At 55.2% G+C, this 18,597-nt stretch overlaps 2 protein-coding genes across 16 annotated transcripts in view; both read right to left on the bottom strand.

Moving 5' to 3' along the window:
• Positions 1 to 5,336, bottom strand: part of TICRR (TOPBP1 interacting checkpoint and replication regulator) — a 144,885-nt gene extending 139,549 nt beyond the window's left edge. For 14 of the 15 annotated variants that reach the window (XM_019640074.1, XM_019640081.1, XM_019640078.1 and 11 more), the window contains exons 1-2: positions 4,640 to 5,336; positions 1,748 to 1,820 (exon numbers count right to left, since the gene is read on the bottom strand). The gene's annotated coding sequence lies outside the window, so the exon portion shown is untranslated. The remainder of the gene's footprint in view (positions 1 to 1,747; positions 1,821 to 4,639) is intronic. The other variant, XM_019640069.1, reaches the window with a different exon arrangement.
• Positions 5,337 to 6,553: 1,217 nt separating this feature from the next.
• The window catches only part of LOC109381393 (collagen alpha-1(I) chain-like), a 42,432-nt gene continuing 30,388 nt past the window's right edge, over positions 6,554 to 18,597 (bottom strand). Inside the window, exons 8-9 of the mRNA XM_019639994.1 lie at positions 16,472 to 16,532; positions 6,554 to 6,674 (exon numbers count right to left, since the gene is read on the bottom strand). Of these exons, the coding sequence (XP_019495539.1) occupies positions 6,641 to 6,674; positions 16,472 to 16,532 (95 nt within the window). The 3' untranslated portion in view covers positions 6,554 to 6,640. The remainder of the gene's footprint in view (positions 6,675 to 16,471; positions 16,533 to 18,597) is intronic.

Below are 18,597 nucleotides of genomic sequence, written 5' to 3'. Positions count from 1 at the left end.
ACTATCCAGGAGCCACATGTACTCCTGAGATGAGATGGGAGAGCAAGGGTCTGCTTGGTGGAGCCCATTTGTGAGATCAAATAGGCTTCAGCGCCCTGGCACTCCCTTCTCCCCCTGGGCCTTCACGTGGCCCCCTCCCCAGCCCCAAACCCGCAGTGCTCTCGCCCAAGCTTCCCGGTTAATCCAGGCCAAACCCCATAAGCCTTCTCTAGGCTTCTCAGCTCCAGGCCTGGCGGCCCCACACGCTCCTGTCATAGGGACAAAGAAACTTCTGCGGGCCACTCGTCTGGAAGAACCAAGACGAAATTGGGCAACAAGTAGGGGAGGCTAGGGAGGGCGGCCTGTTTGAAGACAAGCCACGTTGGGTGGAGAGGGCCGGGCTCTCGGCCCTAGCGGTAGCCCACATGTAGCCCAGAGGTCCTCGCCTGAGTCCCGAGCGTTTCCCAGATGGCTGCCCAGGCCTCAGGCCTGGCTGTGCCCTGCCAGTGGGCAAACCAGCCCCGGAGCTGCGTTGCCCAGCTCCTGTTCCATTCTGCTCCTCCACGGTCTTTTGGGGAAGTTGTGATGGAGCCAAGAGGAACAGCAGGGACTGAACCACGGGTGTGGCTGAGAAGAGTGAAAACGGGGGCACTGACCGGAGGGGAGTTAAGTCCTTATGGGTGCCACTGAGCTCCGGCCTCACTTCAGTGGCCCGTCCCAGTGTTTGGGGAGGGGGCTCAGGCGCCCTCTGCTCCCCATCCCCTAAGCCCCTCCCTGTAGCCAGCTGCCCAGAAATCCAAAGATTCCCCCTGGAAGCACACATACCCCGGCCACAGGGGCATTCAACGCAAACAGACAAGAGCAACGAATTCAAATTCCAGAAATTTCTCCATATAACATAAAGCGTCAGAAGGCGACTTAGCCTCTAGATTCTGAGGCGCGGAGGAGGCACCGGAGGGTAAGGGGTTTGTTGGATGCCCTGTGGGCTGGAGGGAACTCCTCCACCAGCCTTTCCAGGCCCCCTCTCCTTCTCAGGGCGGGGAAGGCGCGGGGCTGACTCCACGGCCACAAGACGAGCCTGCATGGGCTGCTGGCTGCGGGCTGCGACGCAGAAACGCCGGGCTCTCCCTGCGCAGGGGCCGCCTGAGCACAATGTGTAGCCAGAAAGCCTGGAGACACGGGAATTTCCAGCCGTTCCTAGTTTGAAGAATATCTGCCGAATTCCTCCTCCGCGTTCCTGGGTCTGACCTAATGCAAATGGCCCACCCCATCCATCACTTCCCTTTAATCATCAAGAAAAATAGGATCTTGTGTTTTTCCTACAATATTCCAAAAAAAAAAAAAAGAGCGGCTGTGTTTGGGCTCATTCCAGCGAGGCCGAGCTTCTTTTCTTCGNCCTTACCCCTTCCCAGCCCTCTTGATTTCCTTCGCTGACTTGTCACCATTTTTATCCCTGCACCGCTGCCAGGATTCAGCCTTCCCCGGGTCCCAGCACCCCAGGAATAAGCACGTTGCCTGAGGAACCTCTTTGCCTCGGTCCTTTACTCATTTTCTGATATGGAAGGAAGTTGAGTCAGTCTCTCTCTCCCTCTCCTCAGTTTCACCCACAGAGGCCACACACATACCAATGTCAGCTCCCTGAGGCCAGGAGTTTTTCTGTTTTGTTCTCTGTTGGATTCCCATGCCCTAAAAAAAACGACGCCTGGCACAGAACAAGCACTCTCAATAGCCATGAAGTCAATGAAAGGAGGAAGAGGTGTCCACTCACCGGATCTGCATGTGTAGCAGGGTCTAGTCTTCATTTATTTTCCTCATGAGGAGATGATGGTCAGATTTTATAGCTAAGAGAAAAAAAAAAAAGAACACATCTCTGATTCTTTAATAATCTTCTGTCTCAGCCTCTAATTTTCTTGGTTATCTACAGGGTCCTTCTTCCAACTGCCCCCACCCCATCACACATACACACACACACATCTCTAAGCAGTTAGGCTCTAGGAAGCACAGGTTTCAAGAATCTGTATTGAAAATATTGGGGTTATCTGTCTACAGAGCAGAGCTGCTGTTCTTCCACAATCCAGGCATCCCCTCAGGTGCTTGGCTAAAACATGTGGAGACCAATTGTGTCCATTTTTTCTTTTCTGAGGGGGAGGGCTGTTGGGGTTTTTTTGAAAATGCAAAGTGACATTAACATTGTCATTAAAGGTGGTTACTGTTAAAAGCATAATAACAGCTTTCACTCATGGATAGATTTACAATGTCTCAGGCAGTGGGCCAAGCACAACATCTTATTTTAACTTCACAACAAACCCATGAGCTCGATTCACAAGCCCATTTTACAGATGAGGACATGGAGATTTGGCGAAAGTCACATGGTTTGAAAGTGAGTGAGTCAGGGTTTGAATGCAAGACTTTAAAGGCTGGGCTCTTCACCCTCACCATCTACCTCCTTCTGTTTCTGTGTGATAAGGAAAGCAAGAAAAGCCATGTAACGTGTGATTTGGGAAGCATTTTCAGCGACTAGCTTAGGAACAAAGCTAGAATGTTGGTAGTAGAGTCAAGGATGTTGAGTCTAAAGCAGCCTGCACAAGTTCAAAGTCCACCTGAACCTCTTTCTAGCTGTGACACTGAAGGCAATTTATTTAACCCCTCCACACTTATTTCTTTTGTAAAAGAGGGCGAATAACAAGATCTATTCTCCTTTAGCTGGGAGTTAATCTATATTAGTAATAAGTTTTCATTCTCTCAGTTTATTACAGAGTAGTATTTACACCATCTTTTGCAAACTGCTGCCTTAAATTTCCTAGTTCTACCATCCACGAGTTGGGAACCATGGCTATTGTGACCAAAAATAGTGGTTTGTCCAAGATGTCAGAATAACCCAGGGAGAATCTTCCCAAGAGGGAGGGGAAGGGTCTAGAGCATCCTCTACAGATGGTTTTGTAGGAAAAAAATGGTTTCAGTTTCCCTTTTTTAAAAAGAAACATCTTCCCAGGCTCATCTGACATGAGTGTGTCAGTGATGAATCATCTCTAACAGAAAGACATGCACTAGGTAGGTCACAGTCTCCATTTTTAGCCAACTTCCTGGTGGCCCCGCTGGAGCTTTGCAGGAGGGCCCAAGGTTTGATGCAGTGCCTGAAAGCTCAGCCCCTCCAGGCCCTTTGAAGGACCCAGTCAGATCAAGACGGAGGCCTAAAGAAGCTGAGGGACTCCCTTCTGGCACTTCTCGTTTCAATTTTAAAGCAATTTGCATAGACTTTTTCTCCTTTCTTTTTACCAGAGTATCTGGAACCAGCCTTTTCCTGCTGGTTCTTGCTTGTGAATGAGACCTTGTATGTACTGGAACGCAGAGAGGAGTGGCTGGGAGATGTTAGCTCAGTTTGAGCCAATTTTTTTTAAAAAAACTCAACCTTTCACTGTTTTAAAAATGTATGTGCTTGATTTTTTATTAAGCCATACAAAAAACCCCGATTTCATTCATTGTCTATTGAGTCATTTCAGCTTGGGAGTGCAGCGGGAGGGAGGGAGGGAGGAAGAGAAAGGGAGGGAGAGAGAGAGAGAGAGAGAGAGAGAGAGAGAGAGAGAGAGAGAGAGAGAGAGAGAGAGAGAGAGAGAGAGAGAGAGATGTGGGGGCAATCTGGGCAGACCTCCTGCAGGAGGAGACACTTGCTAAAGTTTGGCCAAGTGGAGATGGGAAGGAGTATACTCTTGAAGGCAGAAACTTTATCATGAGTAAAATCCCAGAAATGAGAAATTTGAGGACTCCACAGAGAAGAAGAGAGGAGGGAACACAAAAGGGGAGCGTTGTGGCTTCAGGGAACAGGCCATCTCCCCCCTTTTAAATTTGCTACTTCTAATTCGCTGTGCATTTAAAAACCAGATATCGTGGGTGTTAGAACTGTGTGTAAAGCACGAGAACGCGAAAAGAGCTCCGAGTGAGCATCTGAGGGTGAAAGGCAGGAACAGGGTACAAGGTTGGGGCTGCTCAGAAGCAGCCCTCTGTGCCCCCTTTTCAGCTTGGCAGTGTGTTGGCTGGGTGAGGTACAAGCTGACGCCTGTCCCCACACAGAAACAGCAAGAGGTCCTACCGGCGGCAACAAGGATCCCTCATGGGCCCCTGCACTGCCATGAAATCACAGCGCACTCCACCCCGCCCCAGCTACCACCATTGGGCCCAGGGCTCTAACTGAGGTGCTGGAGATAGGGGTGGGGAGGCATGCCCACGGCTGATTCTCCTCCGAGCTGCGCCACACGCGCACCTCCGGCTCTCCAGGGGGAGCCTCACGGCCTGGGGGCTAGATTCTTACCTGGGGGGGGGCCCTCTAGACAGAATCTGAGAGGAGGTGAGGAAGAACCAGGACTAGCGACGCAGAAGTGGAGACCCAGAGGCTTATCGACGAGAGCGGGGTGAGGTAGGCGCCCTCGCGGAAAGGCGGGCGACCTCACCGGGCGGGCACTTTGGCGCCTTCGCCCTCTGTGCACCCCCTCCCCAGGCCTGGGGCAGCAGCGCGCCCCCCGGAGGCCCGGCAGAGCTGCCCAGCCGCCCAGCTGCTTTGCAGCACCCCACCCCACCCTCCGCCCTGTTCCTCAGGTCGCACCCGTCCGCAAAGGGGGGGGGCGGGGCACAAGGGGTGCGCGCGAAGCCCGCCAAGGGCTCTTACCTCGGCGCGAGCATCCGTCCGACCGAGCTGGGCTTGCCGCTCGGACTGCGGGGCCGGGGAAACTCCCACGGACTCGAATTGCGCCTCCCCGGAGCCCCCAGACCCTTCGGTGGCCCCGAGCGGGGGCGCCAGGGCCAGGGGCCAGGCGCCGCGCGGGCGGGAGGAAGCGGCTCCTGGGGGGCGAGGGGCGCCCGCAGGGTCCCGCCTGGAGGGGAATTGGGAGCAATTATCTTGCAGAACAAAGGCGGCCAGGGCAGGCTCCGCGGTCCCCGTCCCCCCCATCCCCGGGCATGGCCCTGAACTTGAACTTGTACTTGACACTTTGTCCCGAAGGTGGCGAGGGAACCCGTCTGAGTCGGGACCGGGTTCAGCCCGCCTTTCTCCGCGCGGGTTGGGAGCCCCTGGTGCGCCCCAAACTGTCTTAGGCTCGAGGGTTCTTGGGTCCCCGCGTCTCTCAGAGTCGGGGTGTGGGTTAAGGCCCCTGCTCCCCTAGCCCCACTCGGGGCCGGGCCCGCAGCCGGAGCTGCGCGGGTTCGGCCGGATTCTCTTCACGTCGCGTCGGCCGCCGCTATTCAGCCGCTAATTGAACGTTAATGGCAGGTGCGGATGAGGTCACCGGAGCTGGCTTTTCTCACACATTTTTCATGCAAATTCGCGAAACTCTAAACAAATTTAAATAAAAAGCTCTTTGTGCCGCGAGCCCCTCAGTCCTCTCCCTCCTGCCGGGGTCTTGGCTCCTCCTGGAGTTCCTGGGGCCCCAGCCCGCTGCCAGGAGGAGTGCGGCCCGCGCGGGGGGGAGTGGAGCCGGGCGCCCCGGACAGCGCCGCCTGCCGGTGGGTGGTGCAAACCCTGCCTCGCAGCCCGGGGCAAAACGTGGCCTGGCTGCCGTGGGGAAGGTGTGAGGGAACTTTCGCTTGGGTCGTGGGGCAGGGCGAGGCCGGTTCGGCGAAAGGCTGGAGCGGGGCGGGGGCGGGGGGTGAGGGGGAGCATAGCGAGTAGTGGTTAAGTGCCTGGCATGTGGACAGGCATGCCTGTGCTGGCACCCTGGCTGCACCCACACCCACGGGCCACCTTGGTCAGCTTACCCGGCCTCACGCTCTCCATTGGTTAATCAGGAATAGTGCCCAGTTATGTATAGAGATGTCTCAGGATTAAACCATGATCTAGGGCATGCACAAGCCCTCAGAACAGTGCCTGGCACCAGCAAGTGTTGATTATTAATCTGGGATCCAAGGGCCTCATGAGAACCAATGCTGTGATTTTGCTCATGCATGAAAAAACTTGTCAGGGGCTTTCAGGAGGCTCTTTGCATCCCATTCTGGTCACAGACATAAGAGCTGGAGCCCAACTCGAATGCTTCTCAGGTTTGTGGCTTTGCATAGTTCTTAGCCTTTCTGAACCTCCATTCCTAGTCTGTAAACTGGGATTAGGATTTATGAGGTCATTGTGAGGATGAAATGAGAAGACACAATGGAGGCTGAGGAGGAGCTTGGGGGCTGCCTCACGATGGAGAACCTCCAGCGCCCCCCTCTTGAGGGCAATCACAATACCTGGGATTGCCACCCTCAAGGCTACAGGTAGCCCTTGGGCCAGCCAGTGGCCTTCATCCTCTTAACCCAAAGGCCTCTAGCCCAGGTCAGGGAGACAGCCTGTCCAAGTCCTTGGGAGGCGTCTTCCTCTACCCTTCCCATCCATGCCAGGGTCCCCGCCACACCCCACACACCATGAATTCTCTTTGCTATTGGCTGAGTCTCACTTTCTTCACCCATGTCTTCCCAGAAAAACTGACGCGAGACATGGATGACTTTGCAAAGAAACTTTATTTGTTGTGAGTTGGGGAGAGAAGGGCAGGGGGTTCACAGGATAGGAAGAAGCCTCCTGCCCAGAACTTGCCCTAGCCCTCCCTCAGCTCTGTCCGGGGGGACCCACTCACTGGTCTTGGAAGAGTCCCAGTGACTCAAGTTGCCCGGGTGAGATCTCTGTTCTTCCACTTCCACCGCTTCAGCCGTTCCAGAGCCTCCCGTGAGGCCAGCCTCTGGAAAGCAATGGGGCAGGCCAGGAGTGTCCTCATCTTCCTGCTAGGCCCCTTCAGGCCAGGGACCCCAGATGAGAAGCAGAGTCTGCAGGGGTGCAGGTGACCGGCAGCCAGGGGACTGGGAGGCTGGACCATCTAACAGAGTCAGACCCTCAGACCCTGCCCATTCCCACCACCCACCAGGTGAAGACCCAGCCTTCTCCAGTGCTCACTCAGGTTTGTCTTGACCAGCGGGGCCGCATCCTTGCCTCCAGGCCCCCCACCCCTTTTAGGAAGCCCACCTGGACAAGCCTAATGCCTCTGGACAACCCTGGAGGAGAGGCCCCAGACATAGGCCCCACTCAGTAGGAGGCTCTATCAGCCTGCTCCGCTGCCCAGCCCAGGCAGGTCACTATCTCCACTGCAGGAGATGGTGACCTTGCAGACGAGGGGTTAATGTCTCTATGCATGGGGTTGGTGAGGAAGGGTTGCTGCTGTGGGGACCTCCTTTAAGTGGCCAAGCCAAACAGGATCTCTATGGGGTGAGGAGTACAAACTTTAGAGTCAAGGGGATTTGGTTTTGGAATCTCGGTTCTGGCACTCACAAGCTGTGTGACATGGGACCTATAACATAGCTTTTCTGGGCCTCAGTTTCCTCATCTGTAAAATGGTTGTACCAATGGTATCTACAGCCCATAAAGTTACAGAGCATCATCCACATGCGGTCATTCTTAATGTTTCTTCTCTCCCCTCTCTGGGCCCCACAGCCGATTTGGGCGGATTATAGCTATCTCCCTCAGGTTTCTCAGGCCTCTCTGGGCGGCTGCTGGATCACCAGCACAATCCAGGTGGGGCGCTGCTGGGGCTTCCAAAGGTCCTTCCCCAAAACTGGCGGCTCCTGAAGACTGAGGGGCAATGTCTACTCTACTGGCAGTGAAAGAGGGGGCCCCCAGACCCCTCTCTGCTGAGGAGCTCGGACAACCAATCAACTACTCTTCAGCGTCAGTGAAATTGGAATACTGAGACCCACCTAAGAAGACCCGGGCACTCCTCCACAGGGTTTTAAGTAACAACGGCAGCCATGATGATGAGACGTGATTGTCAGGCAGAAAACGGCCTGTGGCAGGGTTTCTGGGATGTCTTTTCCTGCGACATCGCCGCCCTCTTCTTCGAGTGCCTACCCCAAGGTGGTTAATAGAAGCTATGCCTGTTATATTAAATAGCCTCTTTACATTTTTCAATAAAAGTATTCCACGAACATGGAAATAGAACAATACAGAGGAAGAGGGCCCCATCCATTTCCCCCTCCTCAGAGCCTTCCAATATGTATTTCCAGAAATAGTTCAGATATAAGTATACTTAGGACTGGCTTTGAAACACACACAAATAAGACCGTACTCTTATTTCCTGTTCTGCTATTGATTCTATTCACCCAACAATGTATACTGGCCCACCTTCCACAACAGCTTAGAGACCCATCCCGTTCATTTTTGCAGCTGCGCAGTTTTCCAGTCTGAATGGACCATAGGTTCACTTCCATTTCTTTACATTCTTATACATAAGCCTTTGGGAACTTTTACATATGTAACCCTGGCGTAAATGCCTAGCAGTGCAATTGGTGACCAAATATATGTTACCTTTTCCATTTGATGTTACCACATTCCAGAAAATATTATACAATTTACACTCTGCCACCAACAGTGTCTGAGTGTCTTAAACTATGCATGATGGTAGAGAAAGACCGGTATGGCCAGCAGGTGAGACACAGGCCATGGAGAGAGACATCCAGAGAGCCTGCTGAGAAAGAACGGCACTGGACTGGCCTGTTACCCTGAGGGTAGAGCCCACCCAATGGTTTCCTCCTACGCAGGCTGGTGGCCCAGGGGTGCCCAGAATCAGAGGGGAGTGGGGCCTTACAGGGACACTGGGAGTGGAGGGCGGGCCAGCATGGCCAATGTCCCGCCTGAATGGTTTCCTGTGGCCATTGTCTCTGTCCTGCCTGGTCTCCTTGGGGTGAGTTTATTCAGGGGCCTCTAGAGAGGGGGTTGCTTAGGAGGAGGAGGGTGTGCAGTCCTCGCCGAAGGCACCCAAGAATGTGTCACGAGAGGGAGAGAAAGAGGAAGGGGGGAACCCATGCCTGGGTGAGAGGGGACGTCAAGAACCCCTGACTAATGAATGGTGAGTTTGCCCTTGAACCTCACTGGGCTGCGCCATTCTCAGGCGCAGAACAAGAGCCGAGACGTTTGAGCCCAGCTGCATGGGGACGGCGGCGGTTCATCTCACACACTTTGACAGGCCGGGCCTTTTCCCTGCATAGCTCAGGTCTGCCTCCCGGCTCCCCTGGCAACAGCACAGCAGCATGGCTCCCAGGTCCAGGCCCTGCCTGCTGTGAGCAGGAGGAGGGAGGAAGAGGAGCACCAAGGGGAGGACAGCTGCGGAGAGGGAGTCGTTAACTCCTAGAAGGCTGAAGCCCCTCGCTTGGGGGGGGCCTCCCAATGTGCTGCCCCCATCCTCTGGGAAGGAATGGGATGGCAAAGAGCTTCCGTTTCCAGAGGCCTGGCCGGAGCACCTCAGCCCCAGAACAAGTACAGGGTGTGACAAGGGGAGAAATGGCGGCCAGGGGCAAAGGCCCCTGTGGGTTGGGACATGTTTCCCCAGCTCCCCTGCCAGGTCCCAGATGGGCAGGAAGGAACGGAAGCAGAGCTTGGACAGTGCCCTCTGCCCGGGTTCTCCTCCTCAATCCCGGCCTGACTACCGCAGCCTCAGGACAGTGACAACTGCGTCTCCCTTGTCTGCCTGGTGTCCTAGGGTGCTGTGGCTCTGTACTCTAATTCTGTGACCTTGACCAGACCCACAGTTCCTCTCTGTCTCCATTTTCAGAGAAGCCAGAAAGAGGCCGTCCCATCACACTTCACAGGACAATATAAAGACAAGAGAAATAATACGTGAGAAGGAGCTTTGCACTCTGGGGAGGCAAGTGTCCTATAAATCTCATTCAGGTATTATTAGGGCTGAAAGTAGGTATTTCTGCTCCCTGCGGAAGGAGAGCAGTGTGCTGGGGGGAGGAGCTCACCTGAGGTTGTCTCAGAACCTCCCCAGGCCTGAAACTCAAAGGTAAGAGGCGAGGAAAGACAACGGTTCCTATCTGTGGCCTTTGGAGCCTCTGGGTTCAGCTGGGACTAGGAGGTAAGAGAGAGTGACCATATAATTTCACGGTATTTTATCTGTGTTATTTCTGTGCCTCGCTGCAACTTTATGAGACTGGTGCGGTTATCCTCATTTTAGAAATAAGGAAACAGAGGTTCAGAGAGGTTAAGAGCTGGCCCAAGGACACATTGGTCAGACAAGGACCTCAGCCCACATCCACCTGACTCCATGGCCTGCAATTGTGTTAGCTGTTCAGGTGGCAGAGCCACCTGGCTGGGGTGCTGGGAGAGGGACCAGGCACCAAGAAGTGGCATTTCCCCCCAAGGATTGTTCCTCAGGGCTTGGAGCTTCCTGGGCCCAGGAAAATAGGACTGGGCAAGTCCCAAGAAGAACACTGCAAATGCACCCTGAGGACCACCTGGCGGCAAACAGTGCCGCCAGGGTAAACATTAGAGCAAATGAGAACAGAAGAGAAGGTTCCAGATCAGAGGCTGGGCGTGAACTCAGCCAAGACTTGTGCCCTCTGAACCAAGTCTTGCTCCATGGCAGGCCACTTCTCAGTCTCATGTCACTTGCCAGCAGTGAGCTGGGTTTTCATTTTTGTAGCCTGTGGTTGAAGGTATCTCTCTGCTTCCCAGGGCAGCTTGAAGGGGACAAAGTTGGTTGGATTTCCTGTGAGCCAGGGGGCTGGGGCTGGGGATTACTGGCAGATAACAGAAGGGAAAACCAAAACAAAACAGGAAGACCTTCCAGATTATAAAACGTCAGCGCTGTAAGGGACCTTAGATGCCATCCTACCCAGTGAGCCTTTTCCAGGTGCTGGAAGGGTGAGCCCTCAGCAGGAAGTGGGCTGGGTTCCGCGTCTCAGACTTCCAGCAAGGTGAGGCTGTCTTCCTAGGCCCTTGTCACTTTACCAGATCACCTGGGGGCCCTCAAAGGCAGGGACTTCACCCAACAAGGCGAGAGAAGGGCCGGGTAAAAGAAGCCACTGTTAACAAAGCATACCACATGTCGAGGGGCAGCTTTGGGGAGCCTGGGTCTGGGGGCAGATGCTGCCTTGAGGCTGGAAGCTTTTCTGGATGACAGAGCCTGGCTCACAGGGCCCCCAACACCACACTCTCACACTCCACAGCCGGACAGTAGGAACCATGACCTCCTCTGGCTGATGATGAAACAGAGGCATGAGGAGGTGGCTCAGGAGGCGGGCAGGCCCCTAACCCTCGCCCACATGCTTTTGAAAAGAAGGGACAGGAAGCAGGGGCAGCTCCAGGGGATGTGAGGAGAGTGCCAGCCCCCAGGAGGAGCTTGTCCCCACACAGGCTGGTGGCAGGGCTGCAGTCAGGGTGGGGCCTGGAGCCGGGAAGGACCTCAGCTCATTGCCCGCTGCGGCGGGGTCCTCTGCCAGGCAGTACCTTATGCCAGGCAGGCCTGACCTGCTCAGAATGCAAAGGAGATCCAGGGTTCCCGCATCCTGCAACGCCCCCGTCAGGAATCGCCCTCGAGGGAGGTCGTCTGTGTGCTTGCAGATGAACAGACCCGTGATGGGGCAGAAAGACACAAAGACAAATGAACTTGTCTCAGCTCAGCTGTGCCCTCCTCCCTGGGCTGATGGTTTGGGCCAGCTGTCGTCCTGAGTGGCCGGTGCCCACGGTTAATATTCTATCACTGCTGTCCTTCTCCCCCACGTCACAGCTGTATGAACTGACCTGGAGAAGCTCAACTCCTTCAAACCTGCCCCCTGACCTAGGGCAAAGGGAGGAGGGAAATTCACCCCTATCTCGTGTTGCCCACATGCTGAACCCTCCGCACAGCAATTCCACGGGTAAGAGTTATTCTCCCCATCTGACAGATGAGGGTTTGGAGGCTCCAAGACACCGGGGGTCTAATGCAGAGTGACACCAGAAGCAGAGCTCTCATCTGGGCCTCTGCCTGCAGCGTCTCTCCCTTGTCCCTCCTGTCCAGCCACGGGCCCAGGCCTGGACCACCCCCAACCTGTGGCCAGACGGGGCTTGGGCTCAGCCTGCCTGCCTCCGTTTCCTAACTCCCTGGGTGCTCTCAGGGCTGCCCAGTCTAAGCAGGGGAGGCATACTGCTCAGCACACTTGATGAGTTCTAGAACGCACCCACACCCCCGACCCGCGTTTTCCTGGCTGACAGAGGAAGGAATACCTGCAACTCACAGCCACCTTCTTCTAACTGGGCTAGAGAGCCAGAGGAGGTGGGGGCTGGGGTAAGGGTGGGGGCAGGTCCCACACAATTAAACCTTAGCCAGGCAGAAAGGGCTGGAGAGCCTTCGTATTGAAAACTTTCCTCCCGAGGAACAAAGAGCCAGGTGATGACAGCTGCGTGCAGGGCCTATGCCCCAGCCCTCCGCTGGGTACCAGCCATGCCGTGCAGGGTCCAGCCTCCGGAGGGGGAGCGCGCTTAGAATGCGATTCCCTGGCTTTGCGTGATGCTCTGCTAGCGGAGTGCGACTCCCCAGATCCCCTGTCACCTCCTAAAGCCTCTGCCGGCACGCCCCCAGCACCACACTGATCACCAGATTAAGGAGCTCAGGGCTACAGCTGAGGCAGCTAAACCCGGGAGGGAGGCGTGTGGAGGGGCGGGGAGGGCAGTGGGCAGCTGTCCCCAGGCCCTGTCTCTGTCACCTCACCACTCCTGTGCGCCCCTGCCCTGAGCTCTAACGTCCACACTCTTCCTCACTGAACTTTGGACTTCCCCTTCCACATACCATACACGCCTGGAGCGAGGAGCAGCCTGAGGACAGGGAAAGGGGCAGGAAAAGAGGCCCCCAGACACAGAAGTAGAATAGCAGAGAGAGGTGGGGAGGGGAGAGGCAGCCAGACTGGAGGAGTGAGTGTGCTGGGCGTGGGAGACTGGCCAGAGTGGACATGTGAGGGGTGGAAGCTGAGGACTGGGGGTGAGGCCCAGGGCCTCCCTGCCTGGACTGGCACCCTCTGAGGGTCCCTGTGGGTCCCTCCGGCCAGGTGCAGTCCTACAGCACCAGAGATGGGGAAGGCTGGCAAGGAAGGGGCAAGAGGAGGAATGTGGGCATTCAAAGCCTCACCCTAAGGCCCCAGTAGGTCCTGCACCAACGGTATCGCAAATCACTTAGGACATAAGCACAGGACATGAGGTTACCTCCTGGCCGGGTGGGGTCACCAGATCTGTAAGAAATGACACAGGACAGATCCATCCCCGATAAAGGCCCGACGGGGAGGGAATGGAGATATTGGCACAGGGCTTTTTGGACTGCGAGTGTCCCAGGCTTGGATTGTGAATTCCCTAGAAGCTGTGAAGAGACAGCCGGGCCAGTGGGGCTGAGTGGTGTCGTCCAGGGAAGGGCCTGGGAGCCGGACCCCCTGCTCACTGAATGCTGAGACCCCTGCACCCGAATAAGAGGGGCTGTGCTCCATGCCCCCTGCACTCCCGGGGTTATTGTGAGGGGCTGAGGAGAGCTGGAAATTCTGAAGGCACGACCCAGGAAGTTGTCGGGAGGCCCAGCTAGGCAGGCACCCAACCCCTTCTCAGCCCTGTCCCCCATGCCAGGGCCTGCAGGGGGCGACCAGGGTACACCCAGGACCAGGCCAGCAGCTGCTCTCACTCCAGATCTCCTTTGCTGCCACTGCCAATCTCCCTTCTTCTGGACCAGGGCCTTCCTCCCGCCACTGCAGGGTAGGGGTGCAGGGAGAAGGGCTTCAGCTGCCAAGAGGGGTTCTGTGAGGACCCGGGAAGAGGGGGAAAGGCTCTGCCCGCCCCTGATCCTCTAGCCGCTCTGAAAACGGAGGCCGACGCGTCAGTGTCAACAGAGATGAAACCCTTCCTGCAACACCCCACCCCGCCCCCACCACCGCTGGGCAGAATTCGCTGGTCCCACCCCTGTCACTGTGCTCAATCAGTAGGTGCTAAATCTATACACGTTTGAAATGTCACCACCATCGCAGACTTTCTGAGCTAGAAGGAACCAAGAGAATCCTGAAGTTCAACTCTCATTTTGTCAGGGAGAATAACTGAGGTTCGGGAGTAGGGGAGGCATGGCCTGCCCAAGGCCACACAGCAAGCCAGTGGCTAGGACACGCCACGTGTCCTGTCTACCAGCCCCTTTTCCTGTTCAGGGGCAGACCTTCTGCAAGGGCCTAAGAGAGGGCTTCTCCGTCAGATCCCAAACAAGATCCTGACCCAACTGTGGGCCGCAGGGGTCTGGGGCCAGGGGAGGCCGTAATGCGATCAGCAGACTGGCCATCTGGCTCAGGATGGTGGAGAGCAAGCTCAGACTGGCCGCTTCTGCTCCTTGGTCCCGGGGGACCCCGTGTTGAGAGAGACAGACCGCCAGATGGACAGGCACTGGTCTTGGTCTGGGTGGGAGCGAGTTCCCTGTATCAGAGCTAACCAACTTTCTGATGTGGCTGGGTAGGAGTGGAGGGGACACAGGGAGCAAAGCCAAGCCCCCCAAAAGGCAGAGAGACAGAAGATCAAGATGGCGGGGGGCGGGGGGCGAGATTCCCACTCCGGCTCAGAGCCTGGCTCCCCAGGTAGGCCCAGGCAGGCTCCATTCCATGGCCACAAACAGGTCCCCCTCCCGGGAAAGGCAAACACATCTCCCCTGGCACCTTCTCAGACATGCATGCAAAACTAATTAACATGGGGAGACATGCGAGCAGCCGGCCAGCTCCACACCCTCGAGTCCACGCAAACAAGGCGAGCCCTTGTCCGGGGGACGTGCACAAAGCTTTGTTGCTAATTTAGGCATCTGTCTCTGTCTGGTCTGGTCCTCCTGCCTGCGCTGGGGTTTTTCCCAGCCCCTCGGACAATGCTGGGAACAGGCCTGCCGATCCCTTATTCAAATCACACCCAGGACAATGAGCTCATTGTGCAGGCCACAGAAAAGGGGATGCTGGGGGGGGCGGGTAACGGGGCATCGGGAGTGGAGAAGGGTTGGGGGGGGGTGACAAAAATGGGAACCCAGGAAAGTGTTTACTAACACAGCCCTGCAGCTGCCTGGGACCTCCTTCCCTTCCCCCAGTGGCTGGGGTTGGGGGGAGAAGTCCCTCGACTCAGAGGTGGGGGGCCCAGAGTGGATGAGGGCCTGGGCCAGCAGACACAAACTCGGGCTCAAACATGCCCCTCGTCCTCTCCCACCGTCACCAGTCTATAGCTACCCCTGCAGGTCCGTGGGCAGGCGTGGCTTTTAGAGATGGGTGTGGGGGGTTCCTTTTTCTCTTACTTCAGCCGAAGCAGTGTGATATACTGACTGAAGAGGAGGAGACAGGGCTGGGGGGGGAGAGGTGCTGGCTGCCCTGCAGGGTGAGACCTGCTGTCTCAGCCATTGTCTTCAGGCAAAGTTTCATTTTCTCCTCCTTCCTAGCTAATAAATTAGAAGACGGTGAGCTGAGCTGCAAAGGGACAAGTGCCCATGGACGGGGCAGGCAGGAAGGCACGTCTGTGAGCTCAGGGAAGATGGGGTTCACCCGACCGGCCACAGCTGCTCACACCACACCTGGTCAGACCCCCCACATGTCGCCCCACGGGAGCAGCATTAAAAAAAACATATATATGTATATATAAAATATACATATAAACACACACACACACACACACACACATACAAATTTCCCAAAATTCCTGAGGGGGAGGTCTGGGGCTATGAACTGCCCTCTCTCCTACCAACACCCCGCAGCTCCCTGTGGCTCTGAGCGCGCCCAGACAGGCCGATGTAAACAGACACACACAGCCTGACACTGACACGCAGACACAAAAAGAAACACACACACCCAGAGGCAGCCCCAGACACGCACACTGACAATGGTGTAATGAATGCAGGGCTGCGAGCGCATTCAGTCAAAAGCCCACACTGCCGGTAGCCCAGCACCAGGGTGGCTAAAAGGTTACGGAGAGGCTGCGAGCCAGCTCCCCAAACGAGAGCGAATGAACCACCTCCTCCCTCCGGCTCCCAGGAGAGGGAGTGAAATACTATTTCAGGCATCCAGATGGAAGCCAATACCTCCAGAGACAGAAAAGTTTGGAGCTGGTCTCAGCCCTCAGTCAGGGTTGTCTGAGCTGCCCTGGAGAATTTATTTATTTGTAATACTGAAAGAAGAGGTGTTTAAAAGTCATCTTAATTGTCCTGCATTTCAAGACACGACTTGAAGCTGGGGGCATGTGGGGCCCGGCCGGGGCAGTGAAATCCACAGGTTAGGGTGATTTCTTCCTGCAGGTAAACTAATTCTGAGAAGGGTACATAGGATGAAGAGGAACACGGTGATTAAAATCTCAGAGACGCTTTAAAACGTGCTTCTGGGGAGAAGGGAAGGGGGTGGCTCCTTCTCCACCAGCCCAAGGCATGGAAATGTATTGGGTGGGACCATATGAAATGACTAGGATTTGTCTGTTTCTCCAAAAGAAAAATTTCACGCGGGGCAGCCTAACAGGCAGCTGGCTCCAAGAACCACCGGGGCTACTGCCCCTTTTTAAAAAAATTTCCTCCCCCAAACTGGGTTATTTTTCCCCAAAGAAGAAAAAAAAAATAACAGGAATCCAAGACCCCAGTCTAGCTGGGACCATCGTCTACAGCCAGGTAGCCACGCGGTGCAGAGGTCGGGGCCGCTGCTGGCATGAGCTGTGACAGCACACACACACACACACAGTGGCGGCCTGAGTCAGGCCGGGACCCACCTTGACACTCCTCCACCAGGGCCCGGCTCCTCCTTTCTGTCTTCTGACTCTGGAGTGTGTCCTGGAGGGAACAGAAGGAACGTGAGAGGAGAAGAGAACGGGAAACTGGACAAACTGGGCAACAGGAAACTCTGGGCTTCTCCTCTGCGGGGGCGTCAGGGGCCAGCGCGGAGTCTGCACCCACTTCGTCCCGGAGGAAACATCAACCCCGCAGCTTCGTGACTCCAGCATGTGCTGTCAACAGGCCCCCAAATGTAAACCCAAGGCCGGCCTCTGTGCAGATGACATTCATTCAGACCGAGAGCCACGCAAGGGAAGTCAGAAGGGTGCCGAGGCCACCCAGCGTAGGGAAGGCCCACTGCTTGCCAGCACCTGGACATCCATGTGTCCCACAGCTGTCACAGAACGCGGAGCGCATCCTTCTTTCTGGGAAGCCACTCTCACCATCCACTCGGGGTCTCCCAGGGAAGGAGGGGTGGAAGGTCTCGGAAGCGGAGTCCAGCACTGCTCCGTGTCTCAGAGACTCCCCAATTCTTGTCCACAGAGGAAAGCCTCCCTCACATGTGTTTATCTTGCCCACGGGCAGCGGTGGGCCTGTCCACACAGATGATGGGAGGATACTTTCCCCAAGTCTCCTAGTTGCCAAGGAGCGGGTTCCATTCAAAGGTCTGGAACCACGTTCCATGCAGCTGGAAGGTCCCTCCCACAGCTTTGACAGGTACACGTCACCCTTGAACAGCACTGGGTCTACTTATACGCAGATGTTTTTTTCAATAAAATGACAGTACTGTAAATGTATTTTCTCCTCATGGTTTTCTTAATAACATTTTCTTTTCTCCAGCTGACTTTACTGTAAGAATGCAGGATATAATACATATACAAAATATATGTTAATCGACTATGTTAATTGGTAAGGCTTTCTGGTCAACAGTAGACCATTAGTTAAGTTTTGGGGGAGTCAAAAGTTATAAGTGGATTTTTAACTACATGGGGTCGGTGCCCCTAGCCCTCAAGTTGTGTCAAGGGTTAACTGTACTTGACCCACAAATGCCATGTAACTTCTAAGAGTTTCATCCTTCTAACCATACGCACACACACATCGGCCTCAATAAGAAAACCACCAAAGTAGTAATAAGAAATGGAATGAAATCTGTTTGGCCTTCCCGCTTCTGGGACACAAGTGGGAGAATGACAGAGCTTGCAGTTGGGGCTGTAGGGCAAGTGGATTCATTTGGGGGGCAGCCCCCTAACCGACTGCCTACATGGATGACTCTTCCAAATTCTGGGTGTATTGAGAGAAGGCAGCTGGGTGTGCACTGTTGCTAACTCATATGCAGGCTCACCTGCCAATCACTGTACTCAGGACCCAGTCTGAGCAGAACCAGGATAGAATTCAGGCCTCGATGCCCCAAACGGCATCTCATTTCTTCCAAAGAGGGGAGGCCCTCTGTACATAAATTCATCCCGATGTAATTTATTATTTGATTGCATTTAAGGTGTTCCCTACCAATCCCAAATGCAAATCTCAACAGTTGCTGCAATGCTGATTCCTAAGATCAAAGTTGTTTTTAAAGGAAGAAAAGACAGCTGAGATGTCGCAGCTCTACACAGAACCAATGGAACCTGGAAAATTAAAGTTCTAGTCCAGGCTAAATGGCAGCTAAATGGGCAAAGCACAAAATGGCCTCTGGCTGTGCTCTCCCTGGCCCTTGGGGGCATGGAGAGGGGCAGGGGAGACAGGGAGCTGCAAAGGGATGAGAACTGTCATACCTCAGGGCCCACTAACCCAGCAGCCCCCTCCCCAGCCTGACCTTCCCGTCGTGGATGGATAGATGAAACTCCATATTACAAAAGCTTACAGTCTGGGCGAGGGACTGTGGTTTTCTTCTCTGTATCTCCAAGGCCTTGCCCAGAGCAAGACATGTAGTGTGTGGTCAGTAAGTGTTGAATGAAGGAATGAATGCAGCAGAAAAAAAATACCGTCGGGCACGGGCAGACTTCCAATTCCTGAGGTCCACTGGACTCCTGCAAACTGGGATGTGGCTCCCAGTACAAACCTGGAGGTGCTGAAGTCCAGGCCAAGAGCCATCAGAGGTGAGAGGCCCAGGGAGGGTGTGGCAACCTGG

The sequence above is a fragment of the Hipposideros armiger genome, unplaced genomic scaffold (genome assembly GCF_001890085.2).
Source record: "Hipposideros armiger isolate ML-2016 unplaced genomic scaffold, ASM189008v1 scaffold_48, whole genome shotgun sequence".
NCBI classification, from domain to species: domain Eukaryota; kingdom Metazoa; phylum Chordata; class Mammalia; order Chiroptera; family Hipposideridae; genus Hipposideros; species Hipposideros armiger.
Note: the sequence above shows the minus strand (reverse complement) of the source record. Positions and strands in the feature narration are given on the sequence as shown.